Source organism: Plecotus auritus, assembly GCF_963455305.1.
Source record: "Plecotus auritus genome assembly, chromosome: 1".
Classification (NCBI taxonomy): domain Eukaryota; kingdom Metazoa; phylum Chordata; class Mammalia; order Chiroptera; family Vespertilionidae; genus Plecotus; species Plecotus auritus.
The window spans coordinates 189,121,461-189,145,879 of record NC_137770.1 but is presented as its reverse complement, the minus strand read 5'-3'; the positions used below and the strand labels follow the sequence as shown (position 1 = coordinate 189,145,879).

Here is a 24,419-nt window from a genome sequence, read left to right as displayed (position 1 = left end):
ATTGTTTTAGTGGCTGTGTCTTTTTTGCATCTTCTGCACTTGACCATGAAGATTTTTCTTTGGCTTTTGGCTATATAAAAGTAGATTTTAATTGTTATATTTTGGAGACCATTATATATGTCAATTGCCTACATATGTATTCTAGAAGTTAGTATCCTGCTAATAGGACTATATAGCAGGACCCTATTTCGGAATCTTCACTTCAACTTAATTTAGCCTACTATCCTAAAATATAGTGTCTTTATAAATGTTGTCAGTGGATGACTGAAAATATGACTTCACCTATTTTTTTCAGCATCTCAGCCACTTTCACATCTACAGTGGTCTCAGAGCACAGCTCCTGGTTGTCAATTACAATTTCCATAGCAATGAGAAGCCCTTTGGAGTTGGGCTTTATAAGTCTCTTTAAATTGTTCTTTAATATTTCAGATTCCTATTTACCTCAGAATTTATCTTAGAAAGCTTAGACAACAAAATACCATAAATTATAATTGAAGAATCAAACCACTCTGAAACCCTGCCAGATCAGGATAAGATAAATATTTCTTTCAATTTAGTTTATTGAATTCTTTTCTTAAAAGCTAATGGTTCATTTTGTAGTCATTCAGTAAATATTCACTTAGTGCCAATTTGTGTTCTATCACTTTACTAATTACAATTTTATGCTAAACAGATAATACTAATTAAAGATATTCAATTAATTAAAATTTCTATATATAATCTACCTAATTTTTTAAACATTCTGGATAAGTCAAATTTTAGTGAATAATCTATTATTTGGAGAGAGTCAATAATACTTAAGTGATGATTTAAAAAGATAAAAATAACTCTGGCCAGTTTTTCTCAGTGGTTAGAGTATCACCCCTCCCACCGAAGGGTCATGGGTTCCATTCCCTGTCCAGGGCATGTACCTTAGTTGCAGGTTCGCTCCCTGACCCCAGTTGGGGGCGGGAGGTAACTAGTCAATGTGTCTCTCTCACATTGATGTTTCTCTCTCCCCTCCTCTTCCTTCCCTTTCACTCTCTCTAAAAAATCAATGGAAAAGAATATCCTTGAGTGAGGATTAAAACAAATAATAATAATAAAATAAATTTAAAAAGTGATGACTGTTCTTCCTAGATTTCAGCTGGTAACTCAATAATAATAAATAATAATGTTTATTGAATGCTTACCATGTACTGCACACTTTTATCTAGTATTTTATATCCATTATGTCATGTGATCCCTACAATAGCCTTATAAAGCAGGAATTGCAGGAAATAGCACTATCCTCATTTTACAGACAAGAAAATTGATGTCTAGAGAGGTTAAATTTATCCATTATCACATGGATAGTAAATAATGTGGCCAGAAGTTGAATCCAGGTCTATCTGTCTTCAGACCCTTCATTCTTTTTTTGTGGTTGTTAATCCTCACCCAAGGATATTTTTTCTATTGATTTTTAGAGAGAATGGAAGGGAGGGAGTGAGGAGAGAGAGAGAGAAACATTGATGGGAGAGAAACTTCGATGTGAGAGAGACACATGAATTGGTTGTCTCCCGCACCCAACTCAGGCCAGGGATTGAACCTGCAACCCAGGTACATGTCCTTGACCAGAATCAAACTGAGACCCTTAGATGCATAGGCCAACACTCTAACTACTGAACCATACCCATCAGGGCAAGACCCCTCATTCTTAAAAGACTAAGCCATATTGCCTCAGAGCACCCTGTCATACTTCTTCATAATCTTACTTTATTCAATATTTTTATTTTATCTGAATGTTTTCTTATTTTGTTATAGATAATGAATATTTCTTCATGGATCCTGATTTAAAATTAACCAAAGTGGCCCCAGAGGGATGGAAAGAAGAACCAAAGAAAAAGAACAAAGCCACTGTTAATTTTACTTTGTTTTTCCGAATTAAATTTTTCATGGATGATGTTAGTCTAATCCAGTGAGTACGCAAGAGTTTCTGTTTTTCTCTTCTTGGCCTCTGGGTTTTTTACCCGTTAGTTTACTGATACTGAACTATTTGGTCTGATCAATGATAATGTTTCCTTTATCATAAAAGAAATAATTTCTTCAACATTGTTTATTAAATTATTGTGGCTTAAAAGCTTCATTATAAACTGTCTTGGAAACTAAGCTTATCTGCCAATAATACAAATTACCTCAAGATTGAAGATAAAGCCCAGATGTCTTGTGTTTGTATTTATTTTCCAGACACGCTCTGACCTGTCACCAGTATTATCTTCAGTTGCGAAAAGATATCTTGGAAGAGAGAATGCACTGTGATGATGAGACCTCTTTACTGTTGGCCTCCTTGGCTCTCCAGGCTGAATATGGAGATTATCAGCCAGAGGTGGGACTTATTTTTTTCTCCAGGACCACTTTTGCATTGGTGTTCTTATCCTCAGCATGATTAAAGACTAAACCTATTTGAGGTGTTTGCTGTTTAGATCTAGAGATTTTTGAAGCTACTTTGGTACTTCTGAATGACCAAGTTCCCTATGTACTTTGGTTATATATAGTCATACACTGTGGGACTTCCTTCCTTCCTTCCTTCCTTCCTTCCTTCCTTCCTTCCTATCTATCTTTTGTAAATTAGCTTATTTCAGAATTTTGGGCTATCTAGTACTTACCCTTTTCCCATTTTCTACCTGGTAGATACTAGATACAGAGTTACCAGTCAAATCTGGATCAAAGGGATCTTCTACTTTCCACATGGATCCATGCAGTGATGGGCTGAGAGCCCAGCAGAGTTCACTGTATGGAGATTAGATGTTCAAGCCCAAATATTCCAGAATTTAAGTGGAGTTAAGAGGAAGCAAGAGATATACCACTCAAGCAGCATCCTATAGAACATTAACCCTATAGTGACATTTGGCCCTGGATTGTCAGTCTCTTCTCAAGTTTTCCAATCAGCTTAGTCATACTATCTCACTGAATAAAAGAGAGAGACTGATGCATTTCCTTTAAAACTCACTTCTCAGAGAGAAGTATAAATAGAGGCATCTTATCTCTTGGTTGAGGCAAGAACTTTTAAGATAGGAGGAAAAGGGCAAACAGAATTGCTTACAAAAACATTCTCCTTTCTAGGTTCATGGTGTGTCTTATTTTAGACTGGAGCATTATTTGCCTCCCAGAGTGATGGAGAAACTTGATTTGTCCTATATTAAAGAAGAGTTGCCCAAATTGCATAATACCTATGCAGGAGCTTCTGAAAAAGAGACAGAGTCAGAATTTTTAAAGGTAAGCACTCAAGATTATAGAGATAAGCTTTGTATCTGTTTCAAAGTAAGCAAGATGCCAATAAATGATACTGTGAATTATCTCATTTTATTTATTCCTGACTAAAACCATGGTATTTTAATTCTTCTTTTGTAAATGAGATGTTCCCACATGTAATGTTCCCAAAGTAAATGGCTGTTATGTGGGGTAAAACTGTGATTTGAACCCATATCTATCTGTCTATGAATTTCATGCTTTATGATTTTTATGTCCCATCTAAGAAATCTTTAATCCACAGTGACAAAGATTTTCTAAATTTCTAGTTTGCTAATACTTAGTTGCAGATTTTAGCATCTATTTTCATCAGGGATAATGGCCTATAGTTTTAGTTCCTATATGTAAGTCTGTGGTTCATTTTTGGGTTAATTTTGATATGTTGGGTGTAATAAGGATCGAGATTCATTTTCTTGGCATGTGAATATTCAATTGTTTTAGCAACATTTGTTGAAAAGACCCTTTCTATATTAAACTACATTGATACAAGTTCTGTATCTTTTTGTCACCTCTTAGCAAGGTGTATGGTATTGTTCCAACAGGTCTGCCAAAGACTGACAGAATATGGAGTTCATTTTCACCGGGTGCACCCTGAGAAAAAGTCACAAACTGGAATATTGCTAGGAGTCTGTTCTAAAGGTGTCCTTGTGTTTGAGGTTCACAATGGAGTTCGCACATTGGTCCTTCGCTTTCCATGGAGGGAAACCAAGAAGATTTCGTTTTCAGTATGTCCAATTTAACCCCATTTGATTATATTTTAAAATATGTGTTCTCAATTTCAAATGTAACCTATTAATTGTCTTTACTTAAATTTAAAACCCTGTCATTCAGTAGGGCTAATATGCCTTAATATTTTGTATTTCACTCTTCTTTCTTAGCTGTAGGAAGTATTATTGAGGTTTGTTTTTGGTTTTCTCAGGAAGTAATTTAAAAAAACAATATTCGACATTCCTAGCTGGTTATATGCTCAATTAACTTTAGTTAAATTACAACCTAGTTGACTTTTTTTTTCATTCAGAACTTATTCTAGGGTATTAACTCCTTACATGGAGAAACCCTTCTAATGTATTTAAGTTAGGTAACTATCTTAACCACAGTAAACGTTGTCTTGCCCAATAATAGGCCCCTCACAGCAACTATTTGAATCTCAGTGGTCTAGAGATTTACTTGATTTTATGAACTAATCCCAGAACTTTCTGCAGTTTTATTTTAGTGTATATTTTCTACAGACATAAAGTTAGAAAAGTGATTTTTAGAAAATCATGTTTATGAAAGATAGTGAGCTATAAAGGCATATTTTTATTCTGAAAAGCAATTGGCAAACCTCAGAGATGAGTCAAAAATATATTCAGGTATTTGTTTTTCAGATATTCAGGAACTACTGACATCTTTAGTTTATGTTTGAGCAGAAATATAGTCTCACCCAACAATATTTATAAAAATATCAATAATAAGACCCCAACTGACTCTGAATAATCTTCAACCTAGAGACTTTTGAAATCAATACTAGACCTAATTGTTAGTTGACTGGTTTCCTCTGAAACCTAGTAAACTAAGATGGTAATCTTAGTTGATATGTTCTCTCAGGAAAGCCCAGACCATCCTCATCTTCTCAAGATTGTCAAGACCAGAAACTTACCTGGATTTATAACTAATTAAACCATTTCACGAATATTGTACCAACCTTGCATCCCCAGAATAAATCCCACTTGACCATGGTATATAATCTTTTTAATGAATTTCTGGATCCAGTTTGCTAATATTTAGTTGCAGATTTTAGCATCTATGTTCATCAGGGATATTGGCCTATAGTTTCCCTTTCTTTGTAATGTCTTTCTCTGGTTTTGCAATTAGTATAATGCTGGCCTCATAAAAAGAGCTTGGAAGTCTTTGCTCCTATAGAAATTTTTTTGGAATACTTTGAGAATAGATGTTAGTTCTTCTTTGGATGTTTGGTAAAATACACCTGTGAATCCATCCGGTCCAAGAGTTTTGTTTGCTGGGAGTTTTTTTATTTTATTACTGCTTTGATTTCACTAGTTGTTATCAGTCTATTCAGATTTTCTAATTCTTCCTGATTTACTTTTGGAATATTGTATGTTTCTAGGAATTTGTCCATTTTGTCCAGGTTGTCCAATTTGTTGGCATATAATTGTTCATAGTATCCTAATATATAAAAACCCTGGGTCTGTCAAGACCAGAGGCTCGACCAACTGGATGTCAGTCCTGCAGTCAGCACTGGATTGCTGTGGTGACCCAGCACTGACTACTACGGCAGCAGGCGCAGTGACCCAGCACTGACTGCTGACAGGGCTGCAAATCAGGCCTGCAGAGAGGCCTGAAGAGAGAAGCAGGGTCTGATATGTAGCCTCTGTGGCAGCTGTTGATCAGCACTTGCCTCTCTCTTTCTCTCTGGGCCTGGCCAGCAGCTGCGCCTACATTTCTCTCCAGGCCTCCACTGGATAAGCCCCACCTTTCTAATCAGGCTCCATTGATAGTCCCAGAGACGCTGACTGGCATAGAAACCGACCAATCAGAACCAAATCTGGGTAAAGTGTGAGGAGCCAATGGCTGCCTAGGAGATGGAGCTTTTGACGCTGACTGGCATAGAAACTGACCAATCAGAACCAAATTGGCCAGCAGAGGAGGGCAGTTGGGGGTGAGATCAGGCCTGCAGGGGAGGGCAGTTAGGGGTGATCAGGCAGGCAGAGGCAGTTAGGGGCGATCAGGCAGGCAGGAAAGGGCAATTGGGGGAGATATCAGGCCATGGAGGGCAGTTGGGGGCCATCAGGCCGGCAGGGGAGGGCAATTGGGAGGGACCAGGCTTGCAGGGGAGGGCAGTTGGGGGCGAGATCAGGCCAGCACAGGAGGGCAGTTGGGGGCAACCAGGCCAGCAGGGAAGGGCAGTTGGGGGCAATTGGGCCGGCAGGGGAGCGGTTAGGGGGTGATCAGGCTGGCAGGCAGAAACGGTTAGGGACAATCAGGCAGGCAAGCAGTTAGGAGCCAGCAGTCCTGGATTGTGAGAGGGATGTCTGACTGCCGGTGACAGGGATCAGGCCTAAACCGGCAGTCTGACATCCTTCCAGGGATCCCAGATTGGAGAGGGTGCAAGCCAGGCTTAGGGACAACCCCTCCCCCAGTGCACAAATTTCATGCACCGGGCCTCTAGTTTTCTTATAATCCTTTGTATTTCTGTGGTGTCAGATGTTACTTCTCTTTCATGTCTGTCTTTGTTTATTTGGGTCCTCTCTCTTATTTTTCTTGATGAGTCTGGTTAAAGATTCATCAGTCTAGTTTATCTTTTCAAAAAGCCAGTTCTTGGTTTCATTGATCTTTTGTATGTTTTTTTTTTTCCAGTCTCTGTCATTTATTTACAGTCTGAATTTTATGATTTTCTTCCTTCTACTTTCTCTGGGCTTTGTTTATTGTTTTGTTTTCTGGTTCTTTTAGGTTGTAGGTTTAGATTGTTTATTTGAGGTAGGCCTGTAATGCTATGAACTTCCCTTTCAGGACTGCTTTCTCTGTGTCTCATAGATTTGGGGTTGTTGTGTGTTCATTTTAATTTGTTTCCAGGTCATTTTTTATTTCTTCCTTGATCTCATTGTAAACCCATTCATTGTTTAATAACATGCTGTTTAACCTCCATGTGTTTTAACATTTTTCAGTTTTTTTATTATAATTGATTTCTACTTTCATACCATTGTGGTCAGAGAATTTGCTTGATGTGATTTCAATCTTCTTGAATTTGTTAAGACTTATTTTGTGTCCTAACATGTGGTCTGTTTTTAGAATGTTCCATGTGTACTTGAGAAGGCTGTATATTCTGCTGCTTTGAGATGAAATGGTCTGTAAATATCAATTAAATACTGCTGATCCAGTGTGTCATTTAAGGTTTCTGTTGCCTTGTTGATTTTTTTGTCTGGAAGATCGCTCCATTGATGACAGTGGGGTGTTAAAATCCTCTACTATGACTGTATTGCTGTCGTTCTCTCTCTTAATTTCCACCAAGATTTTCTTTATATATTTAGGTGCTCCTATGTTGGGTGTATATATGTTTACAAGGGTTACAACCTCTCATTGGATTGATCACTTTAGTATTATGACCTTTCTGTCTCTTGTTAATGGCCTTTGTTTTGAAGTTTATTTTGTCCATGTATAAGTATTGCTTTTTGTTTGTTTGTTTCCATTTGCATGGAATAATTCCTTTCCATTGCTTCACTTTCAGTCTGTGTATTTTTTTGTTCTGAGGCTGATCTCTTGTAGACAGCATATACAGTGGAATCTCATTTCTCAAACTTAAGTCATTTGGAAGGCTGTTCGAAAACCGAATCGTTATTTTCCCATTAGAAATAATTTAAATGAAATTAAGCCATTCCAGTCCCCCAAATGATTCCGTTTTAACCTTTCTTATATACAGTACATGTCTAATGTACTGTTTACTCTATAAATAAACACTTTAAAAACAAAAAGAACATGAAATGTAAATGAAAATTTAACAAAAAGGAAGTGAAATGTACAATAAGAAATTAAAATGTAATAATAATAATAATCAGCAACAAATGCAAAAAAAAACACAAAAATATTCACAACACAATATCCTGAGGTTTTAACAGTGGTAAACTGACTCATACTCTCACATTCTCTCCTTTGTTTGTATTAGCATTCAGGTATTAGCATAAAATCATTGTCAGGTTGAGAAGCAAATTGTTCAAGATGGGAGACATTTGAGAATCTAGGTTTGACTGCATATGGGTCATTTTTTCTTTGTTTCTTTTTTATCCTCACCAGAGGATATTTTTTTTTATTGATTTTAGAGAGAGAAAAAAAGAGAGAGAGGAAGAGAGAAACATTGATGTAAGAGACAAACATCGATTGGTTGCCTCCCATATACACCCCGACCAGGGATAAAACCCTCAATCTAGGTATGTGCCCTGACTGGGAATTGAACCCTTAACTTTTTGGTGTATGGAACAACACTCCAACCAAGTGAGCCACTGGTTAGGGCCTGAGTCATGTTTTCTTATCCATTCAGTTACCCTCTGTCTTTTCATTGAAGCATTTAATACATTTACATATAAGGTTATTATTGATAGGTGTATATAGCCATTTTATTCTTTATACCTATGTTCCTCTCTCTGTGTTTCTTTCTTTCTTTTTCTTAAAGTAGGCCCTTTAACATTTCTTTTGATACTGGTTTGGTGGTAATGAATTCCTTTAGTTTTTTTGTTTGTTTTTTTTTTTTGTTTTTTTTTTGTTTGTTTGTTTGTTTGTTTGTTTGTTTTTGTCTATGAAGCTCTTTAGTTTGCCTTCAGTTTTAAATGACAGACTTGCTGGATAGAGTAGTCTTGGTTGTACGTCCTGGCTTTTCATGATTTTTAATGTTTCATGCCAATCCCTCTGACCTGAAGTGTTTCTATTGAGAAATCAGCTGAAAGCCTTATGGAAACACCTTTGTAGGTACTAATTGCTTTATTCTTTTGGCTTTTAAGATTCACTCTTTGTCTTTAATCGTTGGTATTTTAATTATGATATGTCTTGGTGTGGCCCTCTTTGGGTTAATCTTGATTGGGACTCTCTATACTGTCTCCAGGGGTGGGCAAACTTTTTGACTCGAGGGCCACAATGGGTTCTTAAACTGTACCGGAGGGCCAGAACAAAAGCATGGATGGAGTGTTTGTGTGAACTAATATAAATTCAAAGTAAAGGAGCGGAGGGGAGAGCAAGAGAATCGGATAGAACAGCCGGATCCGGCCCGCGGGCCGTAGTTTGCCCACAGCTGGTCTATACTTATATGACTTCTTCCTTCACCAGGTTAGGGAAGTTTTCAGCCATTATTTCTTAAAACTGGTTCTCTATCCCTTGCTCACTCTCTTCTGGAACCCCTATGATATGGATGTTGTTATGCTTGTCATTGTACCAGAGGTCCCTTAGGCTTTCCTCATTTTTTTTTAATTTTTTTTCTTTTTCTTTTTTAATCTGCACCTTATGAGATTTTTTCCTAAGGTGATTTTCAGAGAGAATAAAAAGAAGGGGAGGATAGGAGAGAGTTGGGGGAGAAAGAAACATTGATTTGAGAGAGACACATCGATTGGTTGCTTCCCACATGTGCCCCGACCGGGGGGCCTGGAAGTGAACCTACAACCCAGGTATGTGCCCTTGACAGGAATTGAACCTGTGAACCTTCATTGTACAGGCTGACATTCTAACCACTGAGCAATGCCAGCCAGGGCCTTTTTTCTTTTTGATGCTTTGCATGGGTACTTACTTGTATCTTATCCTTTACATTGCTGATTCGATCCTCTGCTTCATCTAACCTGCTATTTATTCCTTCTAGTGTATACTTCATTTCAGATACTGTATTCTTCATTTCTGACTGGTTATTTTTTATGGTTTCTATGTCCTTTTTAATTCTTACAATTTCTTTAAGTTCTCACTGAGATCATCCATTCTTCTCCTAAGGTCCCTGAATATTCCTATAATCATTGTTTTACACTCTGCGTCTGGTATTTTGATTACTTCCATTTCATTTGATTCATTTTCATTTTCTGGGGTTTCTCTTGCTCTTTCTTTTGAGGCACATTTCTTTGTCTCCCCATTTTGTCTCTCTGTATAAGTTGATCTGCTATGACTCCCAAAATTGTTATGATGGCTTTATAATGAAGGTATCTTAATGGGAAATTGGCCCCTAATCCAATCAAATCACTGCTAGAGTCTCCAATTCTAGTTCTCTGGACAGGCTCACTGCAAGTTCAGGTTGGGTGTAGCCAGCCATCCCCTCTGTAGGAGCAAGGTCAGCCTGGCAGTCACCAACCTCAGGGGGACAGATCAAGAGTCTCTTGTTTTGTGTGATGCTGGTCTAGCCACCGAAGGGCGGGCGGCAAGCACTTTGTCCTAGTCCCAAACAATAGCCTCCCATACACTCACATTCTGAATGTCCCAGCTCTCACTCCCCCCTGCAGGGCACCTTATCTGGAATTTGGAAGAGCAGATTCAAATAGTCACCCTTTGGGGGTAGTGCCTGCAAACCTGTAGGAGGGGATTGGTCACTTCTCCTTCCAGGGGTAGCATGGGCTTATCTCACAAGGAAGATAGAAGTGGCTCCCCTGCAAGGTAACCACACAACCCCACCCCCACCCACCTGTTTCCTAGACAACGCTTTCTGCAGGAGATGTGCACCAAAAGTCCCAGCTCTGCATAGCACTCTGGCTTCCCTGTATAGCTGAACTCAACAGGGTGGGGCCAGCCAAGTGATTCATCAGGTTGTCAGGGTGGGTGCTGGCTCTGCACACCAGGTGGGGGAGACCAGTCCCCTTTTTAAAGCCACAGTTTAGTCACTGAGTCTCTGCCAAGAGCCTTCCCAGAAAAAGAGGGCTCCAAAGATCAATGCCGCGTGCAGTGAGCAGATCCCTCCGCAGGACCGAGCATGGCAGAGTGGCTTCAACTAGGGATGGGGCAGTGCACTCCCCAGGCTGATGTTGTAACACTGGGAGTGCTCATCCCTAGGGAGGTGGCATCTGGATCAATAGCAGACTCTCTTCTTTCCCAGGAAGTCTAAATCCCCATTGAGTTTCACCACCAGATGCTATGCAAGCTTCTCCTCTTGTCTCTGTTGCTCTAAGTGAAGAGAGAGAGTTTTGCAGCTAAGATATCCCTCCAGCTTTTCAGCACTGCACCTAGGTGCAGGGGCTAGCCCTTTCCACATCCACAGCCTTCTTACCAATCTCTGTGTGGCTTCTGTAAATCCTTGGTTATGATAGTTCAGTTCAGCTAATATTCAGCTGGTTATTCAGGTTGATTGCTCTATAATTTAACTGTGAATTCGGTTTGAGGCTGGGAGCAGGGGTGAGTGTAACTTCCACCTACTCTACAGCCATCTTGGAATGCTGGTGTGTGTGGTTTTTTTTTTTAACAAAGAACAGGGTCCCAGAGATTTCATCGGCAACAGCATCCTATTTTATTTTTATTACATTGATTACATATTTTTATAGTTGGATTCTGTTTATGGCAAGTGATACTGGCTTTCTGTTTACAGTTGTGATATAAAGTTTCTTTAAGTGAATTGATGTAAGTAAGCAATTTATAAACAAGACCAGAAATTATGAAAATGTTAACCTGCATGAATGAAGTTTGAATAACACTTCATTATTGTATCTTTTGTGACCCTTGCAAATTGACTTTTCTATGCTTACTTATTTCTGCATTTGAAATCAAAGACAAGGGACATGAAGTAGGGAGAATAATTTGTACCATAGAAGAAGCCAAGAACTACTGTGCAATCTACCTGGACTCAAGCAGTTCTTCAGAAACATTAGTCTTAGATCTGACATGTTGAATGCTAGACTTTTAAGACACATAGATCACCTTCAAGCCTCAGCACATAGGTCACATTTTAGGATGCCCTTCTTATAAGAAAGATTTATTTTTTAAGAAACATCAGGAAATAAGACTAATTTGTGGTTCTCCTACTTTCCCTGAATTTTTTAAGCATTACCATCTCTAAAAATTGGTGTGTTCATTTTTCAGCCCAGCAGTTTTATTGTTCAGTGCATCTCCATTCCAAATTTTTCTTTTAACTTACTGCAACTTCCATATCAGCCTTCATACCACCAAGATTCTTGACTGAATCACAGCTCATAATATTATACTAGAGGCCCGGTGCACAAATTGGTGCACGGGTGGAGTCCCTCAGCCTGGCCGGCGATCGGGGCTGATCAGGGCTGTCTCGCCCAGTCCCAATCGGGGGCCTATCGGGGCCAGCCGGCAGGGGGGAGGGACCACAGGAAGTTGGCCAGCGGAGGAGGAGGGATTGCTGGAGGTTGGCTGGCTACAGGAGGTTGGCTGTGGGAGCACAGTGACCACCAGGGGGCAGCTCCTGCATTGAGCGTCTGTCCCCTGGTAGTCAGTGCACATCATAGCAACCAGTTGACTGGTCATTCAGTCGCTTAGGCTTTTATATATATAGACTAGAGGCCTGGTGCATGAAAATTCATGCACTGGATGGGGGGGGGGGTCCTTCAGCCCAGCCTGCCCCCTCCCACAGTCTAGGAACCCTTGGGGGTGGTAGGTGACCCAGCAATCAGGGGAAGGCGACACTCCCATCACACCTCTGCTGCTGCCACTGCCGGCAGCACAAGCCTCGGCCAGCCCTGGTTACCTGAGCCTCGGGTGGCCCTGGGCAGCTGGGCAGCTGCCATCTGAGGCTTGCCTATGCCTCAGGCCAGCCCTGGGCGGCTGGGCGGCTGGGCAGCCAACATCCGAGGCTTGCCTGTGCCTCGGGCTGGCCCTGGGCGGCTAGGGAACTGAGGGGACTGGGGGACTCTGGAGGCAGGCACCCCAGTGGGCCTGTGGGGACTGGGTGCTGCCATCTTTGAGAGCGTGGTGGTCAATTAGCATATTCCCTCCTTATTGGCTGTGGGCGCCACCATCTTTTGTGAGGGCGTGATGCTCAATTAGCATATTCCCTCTTTATTAGATAGGATATTAATAAATCAACTTTTGTTGAACTTCATTTTCTTTATCCAAGACAGTTAAACTTACATTTCTTGTACTTTACATTTCAAATGGGCTTGGTGTTCGTAAGCATTACAGTCAACTAAAAATATCAATAATCTCATTAGACTATGTTTCCCTTACTGGTGGCTGGTGTATAGTCTGATTTAGACTCTAATTTGTGAACATGGCAAATGATATTAATTTCATTTGTTTTCTGAATTTTTTATAATTCTGGTTTATATTTTTCTATACTTGTATTAAATGTAGGTCAAGGAATACTTATGCCTAATAATGTGAAACAAAAATAATATTTACATGTTAATTATTGTTTACAGAATTTGGTCATGTATTAAAGTGATAGGGAAATGTCCTAATTATTAATGCCCCTGATTAATATTGTAGAAGAAGAAAATCACATTGCAGAATACATCAGATGGAATAAAACATGCCTTCCAGACAGACAACAGTAAGGTATGCCAGTACCTGCTGCATCTCTGCTCTTCCCAGCATAAGTTCCAGCTGCAGATGAAAGCAAGACAGAGCAACCAAGATGCCCAAGATATTGGTAAGGACACACAAACTATGACAGATGACTCCAGGTTATATGCATGGTTTTTGCCACAAATTTTAAAAGCACTTCCATATTTAGGATAAAAATTACAAGCTATCTAGATGTTAAATGATTAAGTCAAGTTTAGAAAGGTGTGAAAAGAAGCCAAAATTTCAATTTCATGTTCATTTTGAAAACGACCCCAGATCAGTCAGGGAATACCTGTTGAAATATATATTTTGTGTTTATCCCTAGGGTAGCCAATGTAAATGTTATAGAAGTTTGGATTATATTCTCTACCCATAGTAAACTTAAGCACTGTTTGGGAAGGTAAGACTAATATACATGAAACAATAAATAGTACACAATAGAGCAGCCGTGGGCAAACTACGGCCCGCGGGCCGGATCCGGCCCGTTCAGCTGTTCTATCCGGCCCGCGGAGCCGAAAGAGCGGAGGGTTCTCTTGCTCTCCCCTCCGCTTCTTTACTTTGAATTTATATTAGTTCACACAAACACTCCATCCATGCTTTTGTTCCGGCCCTCCGGTCCAGTTTAAGAACCCATTGTGGCCCTCGAGTCAAAAAGTTTGCCGACCCCTGCAATAGAGGGTCAAGGTTTGAATGACAGATTATAGCGTATAGACTCTGTGATCACGAGAAGAGGAGAGGGAGAGCAAAGAATAGGGTACTTGAGTAGTGGCGCTTGAATTGGAATTTTGAAGGACAAAAATAATTAAATAGATTGAACATAAATAGCAAGTTCTTTTCCAGATGAGGAAAAGAACCTGGGAAACAGGCAGGGGGCAGAGGGGAGTATGCACCCAGCATGGTAAAGTTACATACCTTAGCACATTTCCCACCTGTTAGTCTTACTTGGGTGTGTCCTGTTTTGAGACTGAGATGAATAGCCACATTACGCAATATATGGTCAGGAGAGTGTTTTGGTTTCTTTTAAAAAGGAACCAGCAGAAGAAAGTAATTCAACTCTGAAAGAACATCTCAATCAGAACTGAAATATTTGAAGGTTAACTTTGCAAGACCACATGTAGAAATTAAACTTATACAAAATCTAGTTCTGCATAGTATATTGTTATACAAAATCTAGTTCTGAGTAGTATATTGTTATAAACTTCAAGTTAAACACTCTAAGGGCTTTGTTTAAAAAAATTAATGGAATAGCACTCATGACCTGTGCATCAGAGCTCTCTGAATTCCTTATCCAAACTTTCTCACATCCTGAAGTCTTACAGAAATTATATTCCCCATGGGATCAGAATGGGGTGATGGCAACCTATGAATAGCCTTTCAAAATCAAGATAGTAGGGGCTGTATGTTTATTAAAAATGAAGATTCCAGAAACCTATATGAAACATGGTGTATCCCAATCTTTGGGCATTGGGTTCCTAGAATCTGTATTTTAACAAGCTTTTTTCAGTATTGATGTTTATGCATGCTAAAATATGATAACTACTGCTATAATCTCATTATTCCTTTTCTTTCCCTGCTTTGCTCCGCTAAAAAATTTATGTTTTCAAATATAGTGAAATATCTAATTTATTAGGGTTACCAGTATTTCTACTTGGACTCATATTCAGTACAAACCAGAATTGAACAAGTGAAGGTTACATCATTATAGATGTGATATGGGGTACTATAGTGAAAAAGAATCAGAAGACCATCTATGAAGCTAGCCTTCCATCTTCAATATTTCTTATACTAAAGAATAATATAGTATAGATCTTAACAATATAGTTAAGATCATGAACTATGGAGCCAGATGCCAGAATTCCAACCTCACACTATTACTTATAAGTTCTGAATCTTGGCAGGCTACTTAAAATCTCTGCTTTAGTTCCCCATCCGTAAAGTTACTATTATAATGATAATACCTTATAATACATCATAAGGTTGCTCTGAATATGAATGTACTGTAAAGCAATTTAAAAATGCCTGGCATAGTGTAAATATTGAATAAGTATTTATTATTATCATGACCATCATTGTTTTACCACCATTGTTACTAATAGTAGTAGTAGTAGTATGACCTTAGGAAAATAATTGACTTTTTGGAGTCTGACTTTCTTCATCCATGAAGTGGGAATGCCCTCTGTATCTCACAGATTTGCCCTCGGAACACAACAGCTGTGGATCCTTGAACTTATATGGAAAGCATTTTAAAATGGTATTAATCTGTATTTTCCCCAGATTTTGTTAAACCTTCAAAGGAATTATTTTCTGGTTAGAATTGGCTTAGAAGTAACTGCCCTGCCCATTTAACTATCTGTACTATACAAGTGAAAATAACTGGTGTTATCTAATAGGATGTTGAAGGGCTAGCAAGTGCATGTTACTTCTTTAGAGTTATAGAATTATGGTGTGAGAAAGAACCATATGAGGCCAGTATGTTAGAAACTTTACTGATGAGGAAACAGTTTCAAAGAAGATAGTGTATCATGTAGACTTAGAGTTAGAAGTCAAACAAGGCTGAAACCCTGGTCTCTTAAATTCTAATCCAATAATCTTTCTATTTTGATGAGCTTTTGAAGAACTAATTTGCATGGAATTAAATTAAGATTAATAATCATTTATTGATCACTTACTACTTGTAAGACACCATGCTAGGTGCTGTGGGATAAGAAAAATAACTGACATCTCTCAACTCAAAAGAGCATACAGTTAAGTTGACGAATAAGGAACTACAGAACCGTAAAAGGGACTGAATAGCACAAAGAAAGAGTAGGAAGTGTGGAGTACAGACTGAGTGTGGAACTAGCAAGCCTTTGGGTTCAAATTTGAAACATTAGTATTAGGATGTAGGCTTATTCTAATTTGTATCCCATCCTGGCTATGTTAGAGTTTTCCACGTGAAAGCAGTAGGATAAGCCAGGTAACTGGATGATTTATGATCCCATCCCATAAATATATGCAATATTTTAAATCCTACACAGGAGTAGGATATGAGTGGATTTAACTAGCATAATCCTTGATGTTTACAAAAGAGATATATACTAAACAGAACTGGCTGCCCCTATTCCTGCCAAAGTTTGTTCTACATTTGCCTTAAGGGTGAAGAATCTATTGAATGTAAAGGTATTTCCTGGTAATTGAATCTGTGTAAGATTCAGTTTTGCGTCTTTATTAAAGAAAATAGAAATGTTGTCTGTTCTAATAAAAATTGTATTTTAGACTAAAGATCATTCTGGGAATTTTTAAATGAAAGTCTTTTTTAAAAAGTATTATCCTGTTTTTAACTTGGTGTCCACTTCCACTTCAGAGAAAGAACATTGAATTTTTCTGAGGACAATGAGACGTTTATTTAAACTTCATCCTGATGCATGAGTATTACAAACCATCAGTGTTTTCCTATCTATTTACACCTGAGATAACGTATTCATTACTAATCTTCCTAGGAAATAGAAAATAATGAAACAATCTAAAGATCTAAGTCAGCAACAGTTGTCTTTTTTTATTTTTATGAGTGTGTGACATTTTTAAAAGGAAGTTTCACAGCTGTTTTATATCGTAATCAAGCTATATTCCTTAGAGTTGCACCACAGGGTCGGTACTTTACATGGGAGTGGCAAATAGGGTGCCTTGTGATGTGGATTACTAGTGCATGAACAACTGAATCATTTCAAATTCTGTGCTCCTGGTCCTTTATTTACATGGAAGGACTTCTATGCAAAAATTCTGTGATGCAGTGCTTTTGTTAATAGCCTCAAATGTTTAAATGCTTCCATGACATTAGTTTCCAAAATAGAATAGACAAGCACTTGTTATAAGGTGTCTCTAAATTTAGCCTCTAAAAGACGATTTTGGATCTATATTTAGAAGTGAAAGGAATTTAAGCATGAAGAGAACCCCAGCTCCTTGATCATGTTAATTAACGGAAACCAAGAGAGAAGAACACAAGTAATATTTGATTCTCCCACGGCTCCTGTGCCACATTTAAATCATGAAAAGTCAACAAGATTGGATGGTGGGATTGGCATAGTAATGAAATAACAAAAGAAATGATTTACCATTAAGGCCTTTTGTGCCAACAGCTTTATTGAGATATAATTCACATACCATACAATTTACCCATTTAAAGGGTACAATTCAATGGTTTTTAGTATAGCCACAGAGCTGTGCAACTACCACCACAATCTGCCTTAAGCTTTTAAAAATATAATAATTAAAAACTTTTTCTCTGGGCAAAACTCCTCTGCACAGCTTCCTTTTTTGGCCTGATCTCACCATGTTGGCCTATCCAGGTGTCACCTCTCTCTCCCCATCCTTGGTTTTCGCAGACACACAACTAGGGTTGAAAATTTCTCTGTCAAATGTCATTCTCATTTCTAACTGAAACCCATAATTGGGAATTTGGGGTCAGCAAGCCTGAAGCCCAAACATTATTGGATCCAAGGGAATCATTAGATGAAGTAGGAAATGCTAACCAGGTCCTGAATGGGAGAAAGCTGCAAGGATGGAGAGATGATGGTATGAAAACCAAGACCTTCCAAACTCCTCTTTAAAATCCTGGATTGCCACACTTTGAAAGCTTTCTACTTATGCTGGCAGTCAAGACAATTAAAAACTGCATGCTGTTTTGTTTATTAAAATAACTCTTCTCATAAAGGTACTGCGGTGTTTCCATCGTGTAAAGCAATCCTATTTCCTTGTAGAGAGAGCTTCGTTTAGGAGCCTGAATCTCCAAGCGGAGTCCGTTAGAGGATTTAATTTGGGACGAGCAATCAGCACTGGCAGTCTGGCCAGCAGCACCCTGAACAAACTTGCCGTTCGACCTCTGTCAGTTCAAGCTGAGATTCTGAAGAGGCTATCCTGCTCAGAGCTGTCGCTTTACCAGCCATTGCAAAAAAGTTCAAAGGAGAAGAGTGGCAAAGCTTCGTGTGAGGAAAAGCCTAGAGAGATGAGCAAATCATACCATGATCTCAGTCAGGCCTCTCTCTCTGCTCATCGGAAAAATGTCATTGTTAACATGGAATCCCCATCACAAACCATTGCGGAGTTGGTAGGAAAACCGTTTCACCAGATGGCAAGATCTGATACAGAATCTTTGGCAGGAGTCACAAAACTTAATAAGTAAGAACATAATTATCTAACCCAAACTACATATTTGTAAATTCTACATTTCATACATTTGTTTTTGTTTTATTATTTTCACCTTTTTTTTTTTTACATTGACACTTCCTCCTCCTACCTTCCTTTTCCTCTTTAGTTCAAAGTCTGTTGCAAGTTTAAATAGAAGTCCTGAAAGGAGGAAACATGAATCAGACTCCTCATCTTTTGAAGACCCTGGTCAAGCATATGTTATAGGTCAGCATAAACAAGCTTACCTTCTTTTTCCCCCGTACCTGGTGCTCATAGTAAAGTGAATGAGATAATATGATTTACCAAAGAATTTTTTTTGGTTCTATGTCCTAATTACCAAAAATGTTTGTGAATATAAAATTTTAGGCTACTTAAAATGCACCATGTGAAATAAAACGATTTAACAACTGATTGCTTAGTGGCACAGACTCTTCGTTAGCTTTCTCGTGGTGACACTTAAAAGCCATGACCACCTTACCAGGAGAACCAGACAGCGAACCCTTGGCTTTGGTTGTCCTTTCTTTGGGTTTTCCCACAAGCCTATGAGAGGAGACTCCACTAATGCTGTATTTTTATTTTTTATTTTTTGAAGAAAAGTTTATTTAAGGTGCCTTCAGATTAGCATGAATGGAATTTTCTCTAAAAACAGACTGAGTGGTTGGTAGGTAGAAATTCCTAATTGATTTAAGTTTTTCAAATTCTCCCAACTATCTGGGGCCTATTAACATAAGTAGAGAAGTTGTGTGTTTATAAACCACACAATACCTTATAATACTTTCAGGTTTCCTGTTGCTTTATGCATCTTAAAAGGGACATGCATATAATTGATCTTTGAGAAGAAAAGCTATTTAAGCACAAGGTCCGAAAGATTTCTCAAAATAGGAAACAGCTGGGGAGATAAAAGGGAAACAGAAATAATCCTCTTCTGCTGTTGTTCACCAAATAATACTAATTATCTCTCCCTTAGTCCAAGTTTGATCATTTAACTCCAATTACACAAAGTTAGAAACTAGTATTTTCTCATCCTATAGTTGGTTTGGGGATATGGGAAGTAAATGAATTCAAAAAAGAACTCTATACTATAGTTGATAAGTATTTATGGAAAGCAACATTACTTTATTAATATAGGCTTCCAAACTTTCAGAGATTATACTATCATCAATTTTAGTTGAATTGGTGGGGGAAAAAAAGCTTTAAACAGATAAAAGACAAAGTCATCTTATATATTAAAAATAGCCCAGAAAATACTTTTCCAAGTACATTCACTATAATGGGATCTCTTATAGAGTCTAAGCTATTGATCTACATAGAAGAAATCCATCACATATCAGATGTAGAATAGTAAAATATTCCATAGACAAACACAGATAAAATAAAACTCATCCATGAAAGAAAATTTATTTCTGCATTTTTAAATTAAGGTTATCCATTCTTATTGAATATTGGATTTTCTTTTAACATTTGAACACATGTTTTTAAAAATCATTTCAGTTTCATCACTTCATATTTGGCATATTAAAATGTCATTGGCATAAACAATACATTTGTTTTTAAATTTATTCTGCAAAACAAATTGATATACTTAACTTGGACATTAAAAATAATAAATAAGCCTATTGTGGGGAGACATATTTTTCTGAGTATAAATAAAAGAAAATGCTACCTTAATGTTTTATTGCTTTTTATGCATTTATCAAAAGAAATTACTTCTATATCTAATATCTGATCATTTTATAAACTGTCTAATAATTTAATTTATACCACAGGAATGACTTTGCATAGTTCTGGAAATTCTTCATCCCAAGTTCCCTTAAAAGAAAATGGTAGGTTTACACAATGTTTTTCCCCTCCTTTCCATCATATCTTTTCTCTTGTACCTTATGAGCTGGTCTTAGACCTAATAACAAAGCGTCTCTGAATCCGTGCCAAGAATTTTAGACCTTATACTGGAGTCAAAGGAGAATTGCATTTGCAGCACCTAGTGATGTGATGGGACCTATCATTAGGCTAATGTTGGTGAACTAGACAAACAACAAATTAAAGATATGGACACTAATTGGGAAGCTAAGATAATTCAGGTGAGAGATAATTTTGATTAACGAGTTTTAACTGAGGTGGTTATTTTAAAGAGATCTTGAGCTGAATCTTGAAGTAAAAGGATTTATTCAGGTAGATTGTTGAGGATAAGCATTCCAGACCAAGGCTGAAATAGAGTCAGAGATGTGGAGATAGGTGAAAAGATAACAGGTTCAGGAATTGCAAGAATCTCTGCATGGAGGTATGTGAGGACAGGATGGAAGCTTAGAACTAAGTAGGGACTAGCTTTGTGTCTTAGCCTAAATATTATGGGAAGAATTTGAAGACTTAAAATGTTGAAATTTAGAGTTCAGAAGTCTAAGAAGAAACAAAGTTACGGGAAGAAACTTTGTGCAATGACTTCAAAGTCAGTGGATTCCCCATTTTTAGAAATTAGGTGACAAAATACTTTCATGGACATTATCTTATTTGATCCTTCAGCACCTTTCATGGGTAGAAGGAATGTTTTACTTTGCATACACTAATTTCTTACCTTCAAACTCTTGAAGTTGAAATAATCAGAAATCTGATGCGAAGAAAGCAAATATATTAATCGAATGCTTTAATATAGTTAAACTTGATGAAGCTTTAAGGTTAGTTCTAATTTTCCTGAGAACCAAGGCAAAAATGAAGGCATTAAGAGTAGATTGAACCATATGAAACTGCTGTTTTTGTAAGTCAAAACTGTCAAACACCAGAGTGCTATTTTCTATAATTCTAATTCTCTCATAGAAATACACATACTGCCCGCCCGGCCAGTGTTGCTCAGTGGTTGAGCATCAACCCAGGAACCAAGAAATATACATACCAGGTCCTTGAGAGAAGAAAATTTTCCTTGGAAGTAAAATTGTGTCATAATGTAAAAATACACACAAATATTTTAAATACTCATGGAAAATATAGGATTTTTTCATCTTATTATTAAAAAATCAATCTTGAAAAATCTGAGGGTATATCATTAAAGAAAAAGTTAGTGAACGTATACTTGGGCCTAAGTTACTAAGACCCTGGTATATATTTTTATGATGATCAAGTGCCTTACATGTAGTGAATTTAGAATACCTGTGTACCTAAATAGCTTAATTATTAAAATGCCTGTAATGGTGGTCATTACTGACTAACAGCTTTTGAGTGCTTATTGTGTACCAAACACTTACGTTTAGCTCTCATTTAATATTAGGTGAGTGGCTAATATTTCCTTTTCACAAATGAGAAATCACACCATAGAGAGGCTGAATTGCACAGAAGGTCATGGAGCTTGTAAATGCCCAGGTCATAATTTGAATGCAGGAAGTCTGTTTCCAGAGCGCTGCTCTAATCTACTCTTTCAACTGTTTCCTATATAGTAATGATTAATTATATTCATACTAGTGGCCTGGTGCAGGAAATTTGTGCATGGGGGCGGGGGTTGTCCTTCAGTCTGCACCCTCTCACAATCTGGGATCCCTGGCTCCTAATTGCTCACCTGCCTGCCTGCCTGATCGCCCCTAACCGCCTCTGCCTTGGCCTCGCCACCATGGCTTTGTCCAGAAGGATGACTGGAAGGTCTCCTGGTCTCATTAGCATATTAATCTTTTATTAGTATAGATAGAGGCCTGGTGCATGGGTGGGGGCTGGCTGGTCTGCCCTGAAGGGGGTCCCGGATCAGGGTGGGGGTCCCTTTGGGGGGATGGGGCTGGCCGGGGTGAGGGGCCTGGGGCGATTTTCAGGCCAGCCACGCCCCCATCAGGTGAGGGTCCCGGCTGGGGACGGGGTGGGCCTGGGCAAGGGGCTGATGGCCATTCACAGGCTGGCCATGCCCCCATTGGGGTGAGGGTCCCCGCTGGGGGGCATGGCCAGCTTAAGTGAGGGGCTGAGGGCCGTTTTGGGGCAGTTTGCAGGCCAGCGAAGCTCCAGGCTTTGTCCAAAAGGATGTCCGGAAGGTCTCCTGGTCTACTTAGCATATTGCTCTTTTATTAGTATAGATGTATTATTTCTACCAGCTAAACTTTTTAAAGAAGCTGTATAATAATTTATTAAAGGATAAAATCTTGAAGTGTGTTTAAGCCTACCTTCTGATGGAAAAGAATATGAATGTACATTGGATACCACTTGAGCAGCATTTTTAAACCTTTAGAAATGTCATCTTCCCACCTGTCCCCTATAGAGGAAGGGTCAATCCATCTTCCTATGGATGTGTGCCCCAGTTGCCTTGCAGGCAAGTCTTTGGTTTCTTCAGTTTCCCTTTGAGTCTGCCCAATTATCCCTGAATTAGTGCTCTGTTGAGAACTGAGTTTTCATGTAATAAAGTATGGTAAACATTTTTCCAAATAAAGTAACTGATAAAAAGTTAAGTACTGCCCGACCGGTGTGGCTCAGTGGATAGAGCGTCGGCCTGCGGACTGAAGGGTCCCAGGTTCGATTCCGATCAAGGGCATGTACCTTGGTTGCGGGCACATCCCCAGTGGGGAGTGTGCAGGAGGCAGCTGGTCGATGTTTCTCTCTCATCGATGTTTCTAACTCTCTATCCCTCTCCCTTCCTCTCTGTAAAAAATTAATAAAATATATTAAAAAAAAAAAAAGTTAAGTACTTGCCCATGAGTCAAATATATGATCTCTTATTCTAATTTTAATGTTCTTTCTTGCTGGTCAAGATTATTAGAAGAAATTGGAAATGAGCATCAACTAATATTAAAGTATTCATCACTTAATACAAGAACCAACAAATACAACTTAATCTTTTATGACTTTCAGAGTCCCTTAATGAAGGTGAACCTTGAAAGAGAAGATTAAAAGCGGGGGGGCGGGGGGCATGAATCTTATAATCTCATGAAACAGATATGGAAAAGATTCCAATTTTTTATTGTAATTTCAAAAAATAAAGGTTGCTTAACCTTTCAAACAACACACTTATATAATATTTCTTCCTAAGAGAGTAAAAACAAAAATGTAGAACTTATGCAAGAATTATGTAAAATTGGTTTTCAATGTTTCTCATTTTATTATAATTCAGGATTATTATGTAATTAAAAAGTAACTTTTAGCTATATTTGTCACCTTCCTTCTTGTTCAAACCACAACAAACACTCTTAACAAAAACAAAATGCAAAAGACAAAAATGTCATTGAAATAGGTTATTCTAATACAAAAGGACTTGGTACAGACAGTAAAAATAAGCCTTTTTTTCCTAATATTAAAACTGATTTTTTAAAAAATATCTTTTTATTTGAGAGAGGGAGAGAGAGATAGAAACATCAATGATAAGAGAGAATCATTGATCGGCTGCCTCCTGCATACCCCACACTGAGGATCGAGCCTGCAACCCAGGCATTCCTGACCAGGAATCTAACTGTGACCTCCTGTTTCATAGGTTGGCGCTCAACAACTCAGCCACACTGGCCAGGCAAAACTGATTATTTTTTATGGACAATATTAATTCCAAGTAATAAAATGTTATACAAACAAAAGTAAGATTTTAAAATACACTTTGTTTAATAGGATTTTTTTATTTTTATTGATTTCAGAGAGTAAGGGAGAGGGAGAGAGGGAAAGAAACATCAATGATGAGAGAGAATAATTGATGGGCTGCCTCCTGCACGCCCCTACTGATATGGGAATTAACCAGAAGTAAAAAAATAGAGTCAACTAAACTGAGGACCAAAAGGAACTTAAAAGTTTATCCAAATCATCTTTTCATTTTATGGATGAGTTAAAAAAGTCCCCAAGATATTATGTGGCTCCAAATACTCAGCTATTTAGTTCTGGCACAGAAATAAAACACCATAGTTGTCATTTTGATCCCCTTTACCTACCACTAGAGCAGTTATTAGTAGTATAACAATGAAAAATGCCTCTCTTTGTTTTCATACAATATAGTGCTACTGACTCATTACCCCAGGATTTCAAGTGGGTTTTTTTCCTTAGGGTGAGTGATGGATTTATCCAGAGCTTACTCTACCTGT

The 24,419-nt window shown here is 38.2% G+C and overlaps 1 protein-coding gene across 1 annotated transcript in view; it reads left to right on the top strand.

The window, feature by feature from the left end:
• PTPN13 (protein tyrosine phosphatase non-receptor type 13) overlaps positions 1-24,419 on the top strand; it is a 211,339-nt gene that overhangs the window by 127,090 nt on the left and 59,830 nt on the right. The window contains exons 13-20 of the mRNA XM_080676988.1: positions 1,783-1,936; positions 2,206-2,344; positions 3,082-3,234; positions 3,810-3,992; positions 13,162-13,324; positions 17,976-18,393; positions 18,530-18,627; positions 20,169-20,225. Coding sequence (XP_080533114.1) covers positions 1,783-1,936; positions 2,206-2,344; positions 3,082-3,234; positions 3,810-3,992; positions 13,162-13,324; positions 17,976-18,393; positions 18,530-18,627; positions 20,169-20,225 — 1,365 coding nt within the window. The remainder of the gene's footprint in view (positions 1-1,782; positions 1,937-2,205; positions 2,345-3,081; positions 3,235-3,809; positions 3,993-13,161; positions 13,325-17,975; positions 18,394-18,529; positions 18,628-20,168; positions 20,226-24,419) is intronic.